Below are 20,406 nucleotides of genomic sequence, written 5' to 3' on the forward strand. Positions count from 1 at the left end.
GTGCTCTCACCCTGCTTGTGGAAATGTTAAATGCTATACTTTGAAAAAGCAATTTGGCAGTTTTTTCTGAAGTTAAACATATATATATATATATGGTTTTTTTTTTTTTTTTTTTTTTTTTTTTTTTTTTTTTTTTTTTTTTTTTTTGAGACTGAGTCTCCCTCTGTTGCCCAGGCTGGAGTGCAGTGGCATGATTTCTTGGCTCACTGCAACCTCTGGCAACCAGGTTCAAGTGATTCTCGTGCCTCAGCCTACCAACTGGCTGGGAGTACAGGTGCGTGCCACCGTGCCCTGCTAATTTTTATATTTTTAGTAGAAATGGGGTTTCGCCATGTTGGCCAGGCTGGTTTCAAACTCCTGACCTCAAGCAATCTGCCCGCCCAGAGTCCTGGGATTACAGATGTAAGCCACTGAGCCCACCATTGAAGTTAAACATACACGTATCATATGACCCAGCAACTCCACTCCCAAGAGAAATGAAAGTGCATATCCTTACAAAGACTGGTGCCAGATGTTCACAGCAGCTTTATTGGTATTAAGAACAACAACAAAAAACTAGAAACAACCCAAATATCCGTCTACAGGCAAATCGATAAACAGTCTGTGTTATACACATACAATGGAATACTGTTGAGCAATAAAAAGGCATAAACTATTGAAACATGCAAAAAATGGATAAATCTCAAAATAATTATGTTGACAGAAAGAATCCAGACCAAAAAAAGAGTACATGGTATATGGCTCCACTTATATGAAATTCTAGAAAATGCAAACTAATCTACAGAGACAGAAAGCAGATCAGCAGTTGCTTAGAATGGAGAATGTAGGTAGGGGCACGAGAGAAGGATTGCGACGTGGTTTCTCTAAGGGGTGATGGATGTTTATCATCTTGATTGTGGTGATGGTTTCTCGAGTACACGTGTACATAAAAACATAAGATTGTATACATTAAGTATGTGGTTTACTGTATGTAAATTATACATCAACAAAGGTGTTAAAAATGGAGAATAAAACAAATCAGAATGCTGTTAGGATGGTGCTGTTAGACAAAACTGTACAAGTATTCCTTTTAGCAGCCAACAAATCTACTTCTCTCCTGCATCTATGGCCTTGAACTGCATTTTCACTAGAGAACTTTCAGCTTGGGGTAAAAAATATTTAGCTCTGGGTGTGGGGGAAGAGTTTTGTTACTTCCTCCTGTAGCCTATATATGTGCAGAGAGGAAGAAATGGAGTTCACAGTCATAGTCCTCAAATGAAGGAGCAAAGGAGTAATAGGGTCACTAACTGGACAGAGCCCGAGAATAAACGGACAAGAGCTTACATAGGCAGCTGGATGTCCTTCTGTCTATAATATGCTTAGCATAGGTGCCGTGGTGGCGGGGCAGAGGGATGCATGCTTCTCTGTATAACGTGTTCTCTCACTTCCGTGTATCAGAAGAGGTTTTATAATCATAGTTGTTTTCAGAAAGAACAAAATGAAACTTTCTAGTGGCATTCATAAAGACATAAAAATAATGGGTTGTGTAGCTCATCAAGATCCATTGAGGCAGGGCGCTGTGGCTAATGCCTGTAATTTCAGCACTTTGGGAGGCTGAGGCGGGCAGATCACTTGAGGTCAAGAGTTCGAGACCAGCCTGGCCAAGATGGTGCAACCCCATCTCTACTAAAAAAAACCCCCAAAATTAGCAGGGCATGGTGGCAGGCGCCCATAATCCTGGCTACTCAGGAGACTGAGGCAGGAGAATCGCTTGAACCCGGGCGGTGGAGGTTGTAGTGAGCTGAGATTGTACCACTGCACTCCACCCTGCGCAGTAAAGTGAGACTCTGTCTCAAAAACAAAACAAAACAAAACAAAACAGAACAACAAAAATGATCCATTAGTGAGTTTGTCTGTGAGAAGCAAGGGCCATTTTCCCCTTCCACTTTTCATTACCACTACTGAGATTATTGGTATTGCGAATGCTCCTTGTGTGTGTACAGAAAAAAAAAGAGAGGCACTACATAGAGTGGTTAGAAACAGAGATAAAAGAAACTACAAGAGAGAAACAGAATCAGGTCTCCGTTTTTTTTTTGTTTTTTTTTTTCAAATTAGGAAAGGACTTAGCGTCTAGACACAACAAAGAAGTGCTGGAAATTCAGTGATCAAAGATGCTTCATGTGATGACTTTTCTTTTAGGCAAGAATCTGGTAGCCTGATAGTAAATAGCAGGGAGAGGTGTAAAAGAAGCATATGAAAATAATATTATATCACTGGGCTCCTTTGTCAGTAGGTCAGGTTATGACCTCAAATGGCAGTATAACTATTACCAATGTGTAGAATTTTGACTTAAAAAATGCTTGAGAGTAAAATCACCTGAGCTATCCGTAACACATTAGTGTCCATATCCTTTAGATCACCAGAAACAAAAAAATAAGAAAGCATCACCTGCATTTTACTATTGTTAGGGTACACAAATCAAAATAGCATACAAGACAACTCATATTTAAGTCAGAATTTTTTTTTTTTTGGCCTGACTCCATGAATTTATGAACTTGTGTAAGACAAGGAAAAGGCATTTAAAAAATGTCTCTGGGCTGGGCGAGGTGGCTGACATTTGTAGGTGGATTGTTTGAGCCCGGGAGTTCGAGACCAGCCTGGGCAACATGGCGAAAACCTGTCTCTACTAAAAATACAAAAAATTAGCTGGGTGTGGTGGTGTGCACCTGTAGTCCCAGCTACTTGTGAGGCTGAGGTGAGAGGATGGGTTGGGAGGTAGAGGTTGCAGTGAGCCGAGATTGCGCCACCCAGCCTGGGTGATGATAGAGTGAGACCCTGTCTGGGGAAAAGAAAAAAAAGTCTCTTGGTTGGTTTCAAGGAATTGCATAAATGAATACCTGGGAAATGCTTTGGAGTATTGTGGAGTATATATAGGAAGGTATCTTAAATGTTTAGCTTGAGAGGGCAACAATAATAATAATAGCATTTCCAGCTTATGGAAGATTGGTAATTTCTATTCACCAAAATAGTATGTATTTAATTATATTATAGATTAAAATATTAGAGTGCATAGAAGTAGTATTACAACTGATAATCTTTTTAAGATTACACAAGTTTTGAAGGGCAAAACATATGGTGGACATTTGCTATTTGGCCATTCAGCATCTGAAACCCCTATGTTAGAATTCCCTATGTTTATAACCTAGTTGGTAGAGGCGTAAAAATCCCAGATGCTTGCTTTCCCTCGCTTGGTATGCTCGTTAGTATGCAGGCTTAACCTGGATTTCACCATTCGGATCTAGCTGGATCAGATTTTCACTTGGAAGCTAGTAAAGGGAAACAAAACAAACAATAGAATCCACAAAGCAGAAAAAATAACTAAACCTAGGAATGGCAGCGCTCTCTTTCGCTTTGGATGAGTCAACTGTAGTGGTTATTGGGAAATAAAGTTTCAGGTAAAGAACTAGCAGCCATGCTGTGGGGGTGGCAGTTGTGAGTTCTGATTCCCTGCAGAGAGTCACCCAATCTTTTAAATTAACTTATCTGATTAAAAAAAGGTAATGACTGTTCATTATACAAAATCTGTAGGATACAGAAAATGTGTATGGGTTTCTGTGTATGTATGTATGTGTGTGTGTATATATACACACACACACACACATATTTAGGGTTTTCTTCCTAAAATTGGGATCATACCCTATAGTTTTATGTCTTTTAATGCACTTTTTGATATTTTGTATGCCTTTCTTTGACAATGCAATTTTAAATAACTACATCATTTAACTGTCTTCTACTGAATATTTCGACTCTCTAATATTTTGCTGTCAGAGTTTTCAAAGAATATTCTTGCATATAAAGTCTACTATACCTCTAATTGTTGCTTTAGGATAAATTCCTAGATGGCAGATTACTAAAACTCAGTGAAATCTGAGCCTTTTTGAGGCTCTTGATATGGTTATAAAGTTGTTCTCCAGAGGTGGCTGACCCACTCTTGAATCACTAATGGGTTTTGAATAGAAAGCATTGACACTGAACTTTAATAAAACTGTAATGTCAGACATGACTTTTTTTTTTTTTTTTTTTGAGACAGAGTCTTGCTTTGTTGCCCAGGCTGGAGTGGCAGTGGCAAGATCTAGGCTCACTGAAACCTCCACCTCCTGGGTTCAAGTGATTCTCCTGCCTCAGCCTCCCAAGTAGCTGGGACTACCGTTGCATAAAAGTATTTTTAAAAATAATGACTATTGTAGCTGTTATGAAAGCATACTACTTGCCTGACATGGCTATGTGCTTTAGAGACACCATCACATTGACTGATTGACTGAAACAAGGTCTTGCTCTGTCACTCAGGTTAGAGTGCAATGGTGTGATCATGGCTCACTGCAGCTTCAGTCTCCCAGACTTCAGCAATTCTCCTGAGTAGCTGGGACTATAGGCATGCATCACCACACCCAGCTAATTATTTTTATTTTTAGTAGAAATGGGATCTTGCTACATTGTCCAGGCTGATCTCAAACTCCTGAGCTCAAGCAATCCTCCTGCCTTGGCCTCCCAGAATGCTGGGATTATAGGCATGAGCCACTGCACCTGGCTGACATTATCACATTTAATCCTCACGCTGATACTTTTTACTGGTACTTTCAACCTCATCAATAAAATGGGGGGATATGGCCAAATATTTTGCTAAAGGTCACATAACTCATGAAATGTGGACTGAGGAATCAAGCATTGTCTTTTTTTTTTCCTTTTTTTTGACTTCAGAGTTCATTTTCTTTCCTTTAAACCATTGTAACCCAAGAACTTAAATTCCTTTATCAGTTTTGAAATGAATACTTGGGAGGAAGGAAGTATAAGTGAGTTGGAAGCAGTAGATGGCAGGTGGAAAACGAGTTAAAAAGCATAGTAAGTCTTGGTTAAAAGAATTTACCAACTGACAAAACACAGTGTTAGCAGGGCGTTTCAACCAATGAGTATTTATTAAAAGCCAGAGGTGCACCAGGCACAGCTGTCCACTAGGCTAACAGATACAAACGATGTAACCAATTCACTTATTAGCTTATCTGATTAAATAAAATACATTTCATAGAAATGATTATCAAATGCATTGTGGATAGAAACAGAATATCCTTTATACTTAGAGATCTTATGATACCCTAAACAATTATTAATAAAAACCAGCCAACCCATATGGTACATAGCATACCACCAGTTATTTTATTTTAGTCAGCAAAAGATAAAAACATACAAATTTCATGCTGAAATGGATTTTAGCATTATTGAATGCTGAATACAGACATCCTGTTTCAAAACTATCATGGTCCACCTACAGTCTTAAAAATTCAGTGTTTTTCATCCTGTATTAAATCACTATATACCTTTTGGCTTAAAAATTAGGTTTGGTTTCAAAATAAGTTTAATTTAGTACTTCAGTCACATGCCTCACAGATTCTTGACCAGTCCAATTAACTATTAGTTACAGCAACAAAACGAAACATAAACGGAATGTTAAATCCACCTTGCTTGATATTCTTGCCAAAAAGGAACTGAGAAATTAAGATACACAGGTGATTTAAACCAGAACATAACAGGAGGACTAAAAAAAAAAAAAAAAAAAAAAAAGAGACAAAATGTAGATGTTACTTGTTTGAAGCAAACCTGTCCACTTAGAGCCATTTATTGCCTTTTTCAGACTTGTGTCTAATTCTTGAAAGGACCACATTGAGTTCGTCGGTATACGATGTATCCTTTAGTTTGAAAGTCGTTAAGATGAGTGTAAGGGAGAGGCAGGAGGGCGGGAAGGATGAACAAGGCACAGGGTGGAGTGTTTGCTGATGCCATTATGGTAATTATCCAAGAGAGTGTGTCCGCTGGGCCCTTCCTGAGACCTCCAGAGATGGGTCTGTTTTCTTCGGGCAGCAGCAGCAAAATCTTCCTCAGAGAGTCAAGGTCAACTTTTATTGCACAAGAACCAAAATTATTTCCCTCCCCACTTTCCTGAGCTGGAGACCGCCACATGCAATGTCTGGATTCTCATCTGTTTGCGCCTCTGACCAGCAGGGCGCACTCAAACAAAACGCCCCGGGAAGCACCTTCTTCAAAGGGAAACGTGAGGTATTCCGAAGGTCCAAGCAATCTGGTCAATCAGTCACCATTCTCAAGCAGCTTCTGTAAGTTATTTTGTATCTTGAAATAAAAGAAAAGAAGCTCCTATTATTAAATAGAATGGAATATATTAAGGGCATATTTGCTATAGTCTATATAGTGTTCTAGATTATTCCACTTTGAATAAAAAGCTACAAAAGGGTTAAATTTAGATGAGGCAAATAGATGCTTTTTCATAAACTAGAACTCTGGCAATCCACTTTTTCTTTGGGACATGGTCTCGCTCTGTCACCCAGGCTGGAGTGCAGTGATGTGATCATGGTTCACTACAGCCCTGACTTCCTAGGCTCCACTGATCCTCCCATCTCAGCCTCCCAAGTAGCTGGGACTTCAGGTGTGCACCATCATGCCTAGCTAATTTTTGCACTTTTTGTATAGATGGAGTTTCATCATGTTTCTCAGGCTGATCTAGAACTCCTGGGCTCAAGTGAGCCTCCTGCCCCAGCCTCCCAAAGTGTTGAGATTACAGGTGTGAGCTACCATGTCCAGCTTACAATCTACTTTAAAATGAGAGAATATAGTGCTTTAAAAAAAAAAGAGAGAATGGCAGAAAGACGAAAATGTCAGTAGAGATTGAGATAAATGAGACGAAAGAAAAAGAACAAGGAACTGGCAACACCAGTGTGACCCAAATGCATTAGAAGACAATAGGAAATTGGTCTTTACACAATCCATTTGATGGTTTTAATCAGACAAATGCCACGTAATAATGTTTTACACTCCTGTTACTCCAATTAGCTATTATTATTTAACATTTCCAAGAAGGTTGTGGATTTCACAGGGACAGAGACCAACCACATCAGATGTTTGGATCTTAAGACAGGTCCAATGTTGGACATCAAAAATGTTCTCAGTAAATGACTGTTGAATAAAGGAACTTGTAAGAATTCAGAGCAGCTGGGTGCTGTGGCTCATGCCTGTAATCCTAGCACTTTGGGAGGCCGTGGTGGGTAGATCACGAGGTCAGGGGTTCGAGACCAGCCTGGCCAACATGGTGACACTCTGTCTCTACTAAAAATATACAAATTAGCGGGGTGTGGTGGTGGGCGCCTGTAATCCCAGCTACTCGGGAGGCTGAGGCAGGAGAATTGCTTGAACTTGGGAGGTGGAGGTTGCAGTGAGCCAAGATTGTGGCACTGCACTCCAGGCTGGGTGAAAGAGCAAGACTCTGTCTTGCGGGAAAAAAAAAAGAAAAAGAATTCAGAGCAAGGAATTCTCAACAACCAGCCCTGTGACGTGAGTAGAAACCTTGCAGATCAAAAGAAAGAACATATTGTTTATTAGAGGAACAGTCTGTGATGTCCTATGGGTGTTCTCAGGTGAGTGAGGAAGAAGGGGATCTGAGATGTAAGTGCCAGCAAAGGCATGCCTGCTCCTGAGTCACACAATACCACACACAGGCAGGCTTTACACATGAAACCATGGGCCAGGGAGCCGAACTAGCAGGATGAGTTATGTGGGTAGTAAGCGGTGGAGCAGGGATAAGAACAAAGGCCTGACTCCAATATTTATGCTCTTTCTACTATACTGTTCCACCATTAATTCCACTTCCAGAACTAAGAAAATAAGTGTTTACTTCAGTTCCCATAAAAGACATTGCCTTTTCCCCCCACTTTCCTGCTTTGTTTCTTCCTCATGTATCGCTCAGGACCAAAGATAAATGGAAAAACAGGAGTGGGAGGTAGAAAAAGGGATAAAACAAAGAACTGATAACCCAAATCCACAAAACACACCTATGATGACACACACACAAAACCCAAAAGTAAAACAAAGGAGGGAAATAAGCAATTTACATAGGAAAACCCAAATGGCCAATAAATATATGAGATGTTCAGCCTCAGTAATAATTACGAAAATACAAGTGAAAACCACAATGAGATCCAGCTTCACCCTATCTGACTGGTAGTGGGAAGGCTGAATGGACTAGGATGGTACCTGTGGGAAGAAACTTTGAGGAGACATTTGAAGACAGACTTCACTGGATTTGCCAACTAGTCAGTCAGTGGCAGGTGAAAAGAGGGAGTTAAAAATTATTCTTAGATTGCCAATGAGGATGACTGGAAAAGCAGTGATGCCATGAACAGAAATAGGGAAGTTATAAGCAGAGAAAGATCATGAGGCTTAGACATCACCGGCCCCTGATGGCGAGAAGAAGGAACTGCTGGTATGGAGTATAAGACCTCCACGGTGTGGAGCTGCTATTTCACCGGCAGGCTGTGCTGCACTAGCGTCCAGCTGCCTCTGAGGAAAGGTGCAGATGAGTCAAAAAGAGCACGGGTGTGGCCTGGTACCTCTTTTTTAATACTTAGGTTCTTTTGAGCAATGTGTGCAACTTCTAACTTTTTAGAACATCAACACATGCATTTTGACCCCAAACCCACTTTTTACTGAATCAGTTTCTGCTTTGAGACAAAGGTGGTCTCCACTGGTGCTCCTGTAAACCTCCCCGGCCTCCCTGCTAGGCTGTCTGAACCCTGCACAAGACCCGAGGCTGTTGGCCTGCTGTGAACAAGCCCTTCTGTTTTCAGTTCCCTGATTACAGAACGTGGTGTCCTGGCCGGGCCCGGTGGGAGAGTGGGAAGAAACACAAAAGAAGGCAGCAGGATCCCATGTGTTTCTAATCCAAAGAATATCACTGGTATGTCAGAGTGAACAAAATTGAAAATTAATACTACTCCATTCTCCGGGTTGCATGAAAGCCAAACATTTGTAAGCATTTCATTTAAAAAAAATCATTTATCTTCAATTCTCAGAAACTAATGGTTTAGAAAGGAAAAAAAGCTAACCCATACCTTCTCCAGGTTGATTCTCGATGTGAGAACTTTCCACATTTGCCCATAAATACAATGATTTAATATGAATTATCTGACCTGACTTGGTTTAGAACATAAGTTTGGAAACTCCTCTGCTTTTAATACTTTAGCTGTTAAATACTAACATTGAGTGTAGAAAAACAAAGATAATTTTACTCATTTGTATTTAATATGAAATTTTACTAATTTGTATTTAATATGAAGAAATACATCTTCCCAAGTAAGCATAACTGTACTATGATGTAAAGCTACCAAATACTGTGCATTTGTGACAGCAGTTCTAGCTGAACACTGGATTCTTCTCTCTAAGCCTTTCCTGAAGGATTAGAGTAAAAACAAAGTAGTTATCAGATAAAGAAGAAGAAAATAAGACATGTAAATCAGGTTTATTTCTGGGATATTTCTGGCATGCCTATCTTCTTCTCCAGCTCACTCTCCTGCTGCCTTCTAAGAATGCCACAAGCTAAGGACAGATTTGCCCTAGCGTTGTTTGGACTGTAGACACTTTGAGATAAAGGTACATCTGTGGCCTTATCAACAAAGCCTAAAGCTGAATTCTGAGGAACCGTAAAGCAGAGAGCTTCTAAGCACAACTTTGCAGTCAGACAGGCCTGGTTCAGGTTCCAGATCTGCTGACTTTATTTACATATTTTTCTTTTAATGTTCTCTCAGCAGACTCAAGTCTGCTGCCTTTCTAGGTGTGTTACCTTCAGCAAGCTAATTTGATACTCTGATTCTTCTCCTATCAGATAGGGAACAATGACGCCTATCTTCCACGGTTCTAATAGGGCTTACATGCAATATTTAATGTATGGGAATGGTCAGCCTGGGTGGAGTTGGGGCTGTACTTTCTGGCCAGGCCAGTGGTTGGTCTCCAGTTCACTCCCTACTATGTCCCTACACTGAGCTCTGCCGTCAGAGGTCACTTACCATTGGGCCCTGTGCTATTAAGTAATATGTCTAATCAAGGAGGAAAAACAAAAGACCCGCAAGACTATGTATTTCAGGGAAAATGAGATTAAAACCTGTTTCTTTGTGGAAATAAAAAATATTTTTCACATTTACTATGAAAAGCCCCCAGCCCGGGTTGATCATATAGGTTTATTGCGGCACACTAACGGAGTCTGAGTGTGTAATCCCTGACCTGACCTAGGACAATCAATAGGCACTACTGTGACTGCCCCCATACACAGGAAAGAAATAGGTCACCTTTTCTAATTTCACTATGTTAGCTGTAAGCTCTTGACAGAGAACCTCCACATTGAATTGTACTTGTGAGCCCAGGCCAGATGGTGCTGCCTGTCTGTAAGAAAAAAGAGAAAAATTATTATGGGCAGGGATGACAAGGAAAGAAGTGGAATGAACACATTTAAAATTGATTCGAACAGAAAATTGGTTTATAATAGAAGAGAGTGAACATTTCATTTGTTAATATTAGACAAAGCCCTGCAGTAATCCGCAACTCCAGGCTAGATGTTTAGGGAACTAATTCCTGAAGGCTCAGCTGGAAATCTCTTAAGCTATTTTTAAGTGGATATGGTGTGTTTCGGCTTCCAAACAAAAATCAGGCAATTATTTTCAAGCACGTGGTTTCTTAGAACCCTTTTATTAACCCCTAATATCCTCTCTGTCTCCACCAGAGCATAAACTTACAAGAATGATTGTACTTTTCAGCTATTTATACTAGAACTTTAAAAGTTTAGGAATGTCTTTATCTAGTTAATCAAATGTCCCTTGAAATGTGAGACTTTTGTAGTTCCTTCTTTGAGATTTATCATACAGCTATAATTGCCCTTGTCTTATAATCAGGCATGAGCCACTGTGCCTGGCCTGGAGTCACTTCTTGTCTTTATGTACATTAACTTTTTGAACAAGATGGGAGAAAGTAAGGGCACAGTATGAATCCATACCAAACTGTTTATTAGGCTTTTGTATTTTATTAGTTCAAGTGTATATTTATGGTTCAAAAATAACCTGTATACCTGCATACATGTAAGCCACCTAAAGGTAATTCCTACAGAGTAAAGAAAGGTCCTAGAATGGTATAACACAGTATTTCTCAAAGTATAGAGCTCAGACCATTGCCATGAGCACCACCTGGGAACTTGCTGGAAATGCAAATTCTCAGGCCTCATGCCAGACCTACTATATCAGGCACTCTGGAGATGAGCCCTGAAATCTGTTTAAATGATTCTAGATAATTCTGATGCAAATTAAAGTTTGAGAGCCACTGGTAGACTGAGGAGCCCATGGTTTTTGTAGTTATATACGCCTGCAGCTGATTCTGCAAACCGTAAGACATTAAACTAATTATTACTCTGAGTCTCAGTTTCTTCATCTGTAAAATGGGAATAACAGCTCTATTCTAAAGTTGTGGTGAAAATGTAATGAGGAAAAATCATTGGTATTTGTATGTGTATGTATTCATTCTAATAGAGTCTTTAGCATGTGGTGGACACTCTGCCAGGAAATATCTCTACTTCAAAAACTTGGGCTAAATGTACACTTTCTAACATAGCATAAATTATTTCACTTTTTAGGTAACGTGTCAAAATCTTCATGTAAACAGGTTTAAAGAAAAGAGCTCTATGTCTGAAAAGGTTTAATTAGGCCAGGCATGTTAAAAAAAAGACTGATAGAAAATCTTCACAGACACATTCAACTAATTACTAGCCACATTGATCTTGACAGTGGTCAAGAGTTTTGTAAATAAGTGAGTTAATATAAAAAGTTATACATGATCAAATGTGCCGAGTTTCTTGAATTGCTTCTTTCTCTGAGTGTCTTGGTTAACTGCCATTTTACTAAGGTAAACTTGCATAGTTTAAGAAATGGGGCAAGGTCACAACTGCATCTTAGCATATTAGAGCAAGATAATATAAAATGAGTTTTGTTTCTTGCCTTCTTACTAGCAACATTACAACAACTCCAAAATATTACAGGGTTAGGTCATCCATTTCTAGACCCTCCTACCTTTTTACTTTCCACATATACACTTAACAAAATATCTCATACAGAATGTATCTCCAATTAATGTTTACTAAGAAGGATGCTAAGTTCTGGTCAATTATTACATTAAGCAGAAAGGCAAGCAGATGACAGCACTAGAGGCAATTAGCTTACTCAGTATTATGGGTGTCCACAATGGAGGTTAGTAACCCCAGCTGCTCCTCCAGAGTATTAATTCTGTATCTCATATAGAAGGTCGAGATGATTAGTGCACAGACACTGGAAAGGGATGAAAGAGAAACTTTCATTAGGTTAATGACCAGGATCTGATGATCATAAAACAACTCAGTGCCAATGTGATACACTTGAGGCAAGGCATTTTCCAAAATAACTTGGTAAAGAGATTTTAAAAACATCCTTTCTAAACAGGCTGATGCTTGTTATAAAACTTACAGCTAGAAGAGACTTAAAATCCTCTAGCCCAAGTCCCTCAATTTGCAGATAATGGCTCTTCTAATAGCATTGGTCAGAGCCAGACCCAAGTTGGAGTACCGAGCCAGCGTTCCTCCTCCCTGCGGTACTACCGTCCTCTGCTAGAAGAGCCTGGGCAGACAGTCCCCAGTTGCGTTCTCTGGTGACTCCCTCCTTTATCTGGAAACTAGACTGGGCATATTTTCCTTGGTTGGGAGGAATAGCCTAGAACTGGGTCAGGCTATTTTCAGAAGAACAATCGGTTACACACTGGAAGTTAAAAAAGTCGATGCCTACATTTTTGGTAAAGGGGATGAGGATAAGATTTTCAAGTTGTGTTGGCCCCTGTTCAGGGGACATGGGACAGATGGCAAAACAAAATTACAGCTAGACAGAAGGAATAGGTTCTAGTGTTGAATACCACTGTAGAATGACTAAAGTTAACAATGATAGAGTTTCAAATAGCTAAAAGAGGATATTGAATGTTCTCAACACAAAGAGATTATAAGGGTGATGGATATGCTAATTACCCGGATCTGATGAGTATACATTATATGTATCAAAACATCACTATGTACTCCATAAATATGTACAATGATTATATGTCAAAAAAATAAAAACAATAACAAGGGTAAATATGTTTCATAATTTACAGAGCAATTTCCCAACTAAGGGTACCCACTCAGAACTTAGTCCTCTGCAGGGTTTGGCACAACCACGAAAATGTGACCTAAGCCTAAGGAAAAAAAGCTGAAGTAGGAGACAGAAATTGTCACAGTAAAGATGTGGGTCACATTTCAGACAATTGAGATTTACAGTAGGTCTCGGCAATGTGAAGAGATTACTCCTTTAGCGAATGAAATCATTTTCTTAGTCACAGTAAATTCATGTACTTACACAATTGCATAGAATATAAGAATATGGTGAAGCACTGGACATTTCTGAGACTTGACTTTATGTAAGATTCCAACAGTTTCTGACAGACCTGCTGGGTGGAAAACAAAAAACAACTGTTTAAAACCATAACACACTTCTTTTATCCAGCAATATCCCTATAGGGTACTTGAGAGAGGTAATTATTCCCAGGTAAAAGAAATCAGAGAAAATATCCACTGAAGCCTCCCAGTTGTCATTTTAACCAGTAGTTACAATTCCTTCCAACAAAATTCATTGATTTACACACCTATCCACACAGCCTTCTTTGTGTCAAGCATTGTGCTGGAATCAATGGTGAACAATATAACAATATCCTTGCTCTCTTACCAGTATAGCTAGTTATTAGAATAAAAAGTAAATAAGAAATTTGAGTTTTACTGGAAATTTTTTTGTTTTTTTGAGACAGTCTCACTCTGTTGCCCAGGTGACAGTGGCGTGATCACAGGTCGTTGCAGCCTTGACCTCCTGGCCTCAAGCAATCCTCCTGCCTCAGCCTCCCAAGTAGCTAGAACTACAAACATGTACCACACCCAACTGATTTTTACATTTTTTGTAGAGGCAGGGTCTCACTATGTTGCCCAGGCTGGTCTTGAACTCCTTGGACCCAAGCAATCCTCCTACCTCAGCCTCCCAAAGTGCTGGGGTTACAGCAGCAGAAATTTTTGAAACATAATCTCATGTATTCAGAATCATGAAGTGACCTCCATGAAGGCTATTCACTTTTGTATCCCCCACTGTAATCATGGAACTGGGTACTGTTTGCTAAATGAATAAGTGAATTAATATGCAAAGACCTATAATACAAAGGGAGGAAAGGGAACATGAAGAGCAGTCATAAGGCGAAACATGGGGACCCTTTAAAAGTTACAAATAGGCCGGGCGTGGTGGCTCACGCCTGTAATCCCAGCATTTTGGGAGGCCGAGGCAGGTGGATCACAAGGTCAGGAGTTCAAGACTAGCCTGACCAACATGGTGAAAACCTGTCTCTACTAAAAATACAAAAATTAGCTGGGCATTAGCCAACTCAGGAGGCTGAGGCATGAGAATCACTTGAACCCAAGAGTCAGAGGTTGCAGTGAGCCAAGATTGTATCATTTCACTACAGCAGCCTGGGTGACAGAGCAAGACTCTGTCTTAAAAAAAAAAAAAAAAAGGGTTACAAACAGACATCTCCAACTCTTCTAAAAAACCCCCTCACAAGACCTCCATTCCTTACCCTGTGCCGGGAGACTCTTGGCTTTTCCTTCAGGTACTCTGTTAACATGGGCATCTGCCCGAGTTGGCTTTGCTTCTCCCTTGGAGACATTCAGAACTGTTTGGGATTCTGTCACATGGAAATCTACTAAGCCAAAACGGAGCTGGGTAAGTTTTCTCTCCAATGTATTTAAAACAGGATTAATCACCAAGTAAATCAATCCCTTAACATGCATGATGGTCAAGAACATGAATGGATCGTCTCACAAGTTAGTTGTGGTGGCTGGGGGCTGAAATTGAATGCTTAAGCAAATAAGTAATAAAGTGATATAAAGATAGTTTTTCATTTTCCAACTAACTCACTCACATAGATAATTTGGCTATAACAATTAAAAATATTATTGAAATAAGAGGGAAGAAAATAGGCTGGGCGCGGTGGCTCACGCTTGTAATCCCAGCACTTTGGGAGGCCGAAGTGGGTGGACCATGAGGTCAGGAGTTCGAGACCAGCCTGACCAACATAGTGAAACCCTGTCTCTACTAAAGATACAAAAATTAGCCAGGCTTGGTGGCACACGTCTGTAATCCCAGCTATTCAGGAGGCTGAGACAGGAGAATTGGTTGAACCTGGGAGGTGGAGGTTGCAGGAGCCAAGATCGCGCCATTGCACGTCGGCCTGGGCAACAGAGAGAGACTCTGTCTCAAAAAAACAAACAAAAAAAAAAACAAAAAAAAAGAGGGAAGAAAATATTATGTTTCTCCCTCTCAACTACCCCAATATTAGGTCTATTTAAGAGACCTCTGTTAAATGTGCATAAAAGGAAATGAATTTTTACCACATAGGCAATTCTTTTCCCTAGAACTCTCAAGGCATCCTTTCTCCAGATTCCATTCCTGATTTTTAGCTAGGAAGACAATGTGGCTTTTTTCTTTCTTTTCTTTTCTTTCTTTTTTTTTTTTTTAAGGGGGTTGGGTGAGGATGTTTTGCGGGGAATTAAATTTTAGTCAAAATACAACAATTTCCCAAACCTCGAGAGTTCTCAGATTCAGGAGTTTGAGAACCAGAACTGCTGTATCCTTCCATGTCTTGCCTTCTTTGTTGAACCACTCCATCCAGATCTGAGAATTCATCATTGAAATCCTGAAAGGAAACAGTGAAATGAAGACAGGCTGATTTTCCCTTAGTAAACAGGCAGGCCTTTGTAACTCCCAGCCCTTTCACCTAGGCCTGACCTATAAAACATAGAATAGAAGGAAGGATTACCCCATATGACTGGGATTTTCCCAACAGATCACCGAGTATCTGGTTACTGAAACAGATTTTTCAGGCAGTTAAAATTCTGTCAACAAACAGTGGCCAACTTGTTTAAAACAACAAATGTCTGGAAAAACACCCAGAATGCCAATAATTGAGAAGCATCCAGTGTGAAGCTGAAGAGGTTTCATTAGCACTTTGTAATGAGAAAACCTGATTACTATACACATATATAAGAGAAAAAAATAGAAAGCTTTAAATCCAAGTTCAAATATGTAGACAGAGAGAAAGATACTACTAAATTATAGTTTTTTTTTTATTTTAAAAAAGTATTGGAAACAGAAAAGGAAAAATGGCTTTAGCAAATTAGGCCCTGAAAATAAAGTTTAAGCTTTTTTTATTCCCTCAACTAAATCAAAACAGGGTTAGTGCTAGTGTTACATTTTAGAAAGATGATGAGGAGTAAGGGAAAAGCACAGACGTTCTACTTTGTATTCTATTGGTTCCCCAAAATGCTTAAGAACGGAAGAGACAAATGGTGTCATTAAAATGTCCTGGCAAAGGTACAATTAGGCTGAGCTTTTAACAATTTAGTCAGCTGCCAGATGAAGAAGAGACTCATCTTGTAAGCAAATTACCAACCTTTCACCTTGAACTAGCTGTCTTTTGTTCATCTCAACACTCATTTCGATTTCATACAAGGATTTATAGGAGAAGGAAAATTGAAAATTTCTTCAATTTAACGATTTCTTGAATGCCTATCTTGTATCAGGCAGTATGCAAATCTCCTTACATACATGATTGCATTTAATCTTCACAGCCACATCATGAAGCTGGCATTTTAATGGATGAAAAAACTGAGTCAAAGCAGTTACAGAGCTTGCCTGATGATATAACATAGCTGGGTGGAGCCCAGATTTAAAACCAGGTTTCTTGGATTCCAAATCATATGTGTTACATTATATTTTGTGCTGCTTCCCACTACTGTTTTTCAAGGTAGATTTTTAAGAAATTGAGATAAAATTCAGGTAACATAAAATCCACCATTTAAAAGTATACAATTTAGTGGTGTTTAGAATATTCACAATGTTGTACAACCATGGCCACAATCTTGTTCTGAAACATTTCCATTACCCCCCAAAGAAAGCCCATACCCATTAGCAGTCACTTTCAATTTCTCCCTCACCCCATTCTCTGGCAACCACTAGTTTACTTTCTGTCCCTATGGATTTGCCTGTTCAAGATATTTCATATAAAGGTAATCATAGAGTATGTGGCCTTTTGAGTCTGGCTTCTTTCACTTAGCATGCTGCTTTCAAGGTCCATCCATGTTGCTATATTGTAGCTGGTATCAGTACTTCATTTCCCTCTTTTTTTTTTTAGATGGAGTCTCATTGCACCATCCTCCAGGCTGGAGTGCAACGGGGCGATCTCAGCCCACTGCAATCTCTGCCTTCCAGGTTCAAGCAATTCTCCTGCCTCAGTCTCCTGAGTAGCTGGGATTATGGGCACCCGCCACTAGGCCCAGCTAATTTTTTGTATTTTTTAGTAGAGACAGGGTTTCACTATGTTGGCCAGGCTGGTATCGAACTCCTGACCTCATGATCTGTCCACCTCAGCCTCCCAAAGTGCTGGGATTACAGGCGTGAGCCACCACGCCCGGCCCTTAATTTCCTTTTTATGGTTGAATAATATCCCATTGTATGGGTATTTAAAAAATTTATTAATCAGTTGATGGACATTAGGCTTTTCCCCACCTTTTGGCTATTACGAATAACGCTATTAACATTCTTGTACAAGTGTTTGTGTGAATACGCTTTCAGTCCCATTACTTTTAAACTGTTCTCAAAAAAAGATTTGTGGGAGATGTTGAAACCATGGGCTCATATTGCTTCATTAATGTTGAATATTTCTAATCATTTGAATGATATGGTTGGAACTCTCTTGGGAAAACATTATAACCATTATGGGTACAAATCTTACACAAACAGAGGGAGCTACTTCCCACTGGAGATTTACTCTACAGTTTACAAAGTCTAAGGGAATGAATCAATCTTTACCCGTCACTTGGGCTTTATAGCTTTCTTTTCTTCAACAGTTAATTCTGAGCATGTTTGTCTTCTCTTCTAAGTTGTGAAGTCTCTGAAGGCATGAATTAGTTTTAATTTTTCCTGGTATCCTACAGCGTGCACTAGCATGGTGCCTTGAACACAGAAGACATTTAAGGATTTGTGGGATGACTCAGTCCTACCTCAAATAGATGTGTGAATCCCTCTAAACCAATATTGACAGGCAAACAGAGCAAGACTTTATGAATGCCTTCACTGACCAGTAACTCACCAAGACAGTCTACTAGGTGTTTCTTTCTTTTTGCAGACAACTCTTCAATTACTTGGAAAAAGCTTATGGCTACTACGGTTTCCTCTTCTTCAAGACAGATATGCCCTGTTTCTTCAACTGTACCTCAAATATTTTGGTCCTAAGCTCTTCCCACACCGTGGTCATGGTGTAAGCACAAGTGTAACTGTGGGACATATTCCCTTTCTTTTGCATTTAGATAGTTATGTAGACAACTTACCAGAGGCAGAGATGACGGGCGGTCTGCTCGGAAACTGTTTTCAGCAGAAGATGGATTGGGACTGTTACCAACACTTGTATTCTGAAATTATTGGAACAAAGCGAAAAACCAGATTAACTATGAAACCATAAGAAATATAGAAGAGAGATAGTAATTGAGGCTCAGGGACATCATACTCACTTCTAAGTGTCCACACACAGATTTTAGTAGTTTGTAAGTTGAATCTCTGGAGAGTAAGGAGACAAATATGTACTGAAAAACAAAACGAGATAATTACGAATAGATATTACCGATGAGAAGTGAGAGTTGAGAGTTCAGAAAAGTATCTGTATATAGCTTTTTCACTTTCAAACAACATGGACCTCTCTTTGATCTACATTCTCATTCCTCTCACCCAAATATTCCATTTTTATTCCATTTCTGGAATAAAGCAAACATTCTCCCATAAAAACAACAAAATTTTCAAACCCAATTTAAGAGTAATAAATACACGTAGGGCAAAATGAAGGCTCCAAAAGCCTGTCATTGGTGCCACAAACAAGCCCAGAGAAGAAAAGGCCTGGACATTAAAAAAAGGCTAGTGACATTCACTAGATCCCCTTTAAAATCTCTCTCCCTCTGTTTTTGTTGTTAAGGGTATTTAACAATTCCCGAGGGTCCGCCTTCTCTGCTCTGACCTAGATTTCCACTGAAAACTTCCCAGTGGCTCTAATAGGCTAGCTCTCTTTCATGCCACTTCCAGATTCTTCCTTGTACAAATATGGAGATTTTCGAGTGGAGACTTATAAGTGAGCCATGGGAAAGAAGTAAAATCAAAGCTAGACGAATCATGTGAAGACAAATGACATGAGGAAAAATGATTTTACCATAAACAATATGTTCAGAAAATATAAAAATCTACTTTCTTTTCCCATCTATTTATGTCATAGAATGTTTTCAGACCTCCTTTCCGTGAGTTTGCGATTATCCTCATTTACCAATGAGGGAACTTGAATTATTTCCAAGCAAGTACTATATTCCAAAGTAATTAATATTGTGGGTTCTGGCATCAGGCAGATCCAGTTGCAAATTCTGGCTCTGACACTTACTAAGTGGGTGACATTGGGAAAACTGCTTAACCCCTCTAACTTTCAGTTTTCTTAATAACAGTTATCCATTACAGGGTGGTAGCAAGAAAATATAAGAAAAGCATTAGTGTATGGCCTGACAAGGAGGAAATACTGATGAGTGTTGGCTATTAGTATTTTTAAAAGATCCCCAAATAGATATTAACATATCTTCTAGCTTATCAGAATGGTCTCTTTTATCTTTCCTTCTTTCTTCTTCTCTCTACAAGTTTTCTAGTATGGTTAGAAAGGAAATCTATAGCCAGTCACGTTGGTTCATGCCTGTAATCCCAACACTCTGGGAGGCTGAGGCGGGGGATCACTTGAGCCCAGGAATTTGAGACCAGCCCTTGGCAACATAGCAAGACCCCATCTCTATTTAAAAAAGAAAAAAGAAGAAAGGAAAAAGGAGAAATGAAATCTATAGAATGTAGATTTTATGCTTTCATAGAAATAATAGGTAACAGATTAAAAAAATTTCACGTGAAAAGTAACCACTCCACTCCCTCTTTCTTGCCAAGCTGAAATAAACACCACTTTAATGTAAATGTTTCTGATTGCACATGTCTGGGGTAGCACAATAGTCAATTCAGCTCTGGAATTTCTATATAGAAGGTAGTGCAGGCAACCTGTTAGTAAAGCAGGTCTAAAAACTGATCCTGCACCTGCAGTTGCAGAGCAGGTGCAAGTTTTATTTATCTGGAATGGCTCGAGGGAGGTATTGACTGAGGTTATGGGGAGGCTGGCCACCCCCACACCAGGAACTCCTCACTATCAACCTGCTTGCCTCACCCTGTCAGTAAGGTGGTGTTTTGTTGTTGTTCTTTATATGTATTTATTACTGTTTTGAGACAGGCTCGCTCTATCACCCAGGCTGGAGTGCAGTGGTGCTCAATCTCAGCTCACTGAAACCTTTGTCTCCTAGGCTCAAACAATCCTCCCACCTCAGCCTCCCCAGTAGCTGAG

At 39.6% G+C, this 20,406-nt stretch overlaps 1 protein-coding gene across 10 annotated transcripts in view; it reads right to left on the minus strand.

The window, feature by feature from the left end:
- Positions 1–505: 505 nt before the first annotated feature.
- The window catches only part of GRAMD2B (GRAM domain containing 2B), a 71,841-nt gene continuing 51,940 nt past the window's right edge, over positions 506–20,406 (minus strand). For 2 of the 10 annotated variants that reach the window (XM_038008425.2, XM_038008445.2), the window contains 8 exons: positions 18,515–18,586; positions 18,335–18,415; positions 15,531–15,642; positions 14,524–14,649; positions 13,269–13,356; positions 12,075–12,179; positions 10,161–10,254; positions 506–6,159 (listed from right to left, as the gene is read on the minus strand). In XM_038008425.2, coding sequence (XP_037864353.1) covers positions 6,118–6,159; positions 10,161–10,254; positions 12,075–12,179; positions 13,269–13,356; positions 14,524–14,649; positions 15,531–15,642; positions 18,335–18,415; positions 18,515–18,586 — 720 coding nt within the window. In that variant the 3' untranslated portion in view covers positions 506–6,117. Of the gene's footprint in view, positions 6,160–10,160; positions 10,255–12,074; positions 12,180–13,268; positions 13,360–14,523; positions 14,650–15,530; positions 15,643–18,334; positions 18,416–18,514; positions 18,587–20,406 lie in introns of all 10 variants that reach the window. The other 8 variants (XM_038008420.2, XM_038008436.2, XM_008014280.3 and 5 more) reach the window with 5 other exon arrangements.

This window comes from Chlorocebus sabaeus, chromosome 23, assembly GCF_047675955.1.
Source record: "Chlorocebus sabaeus isolate Y175 chromosome 23, mChlSab1.0.hap1, whole genome shotgun sequence".
NCBI lineage: Eukaryota > Metazoa > Chordata > Mammalia > Primates > Cercopithecidae > Chlorocebus > Chlorocebus sabaeus.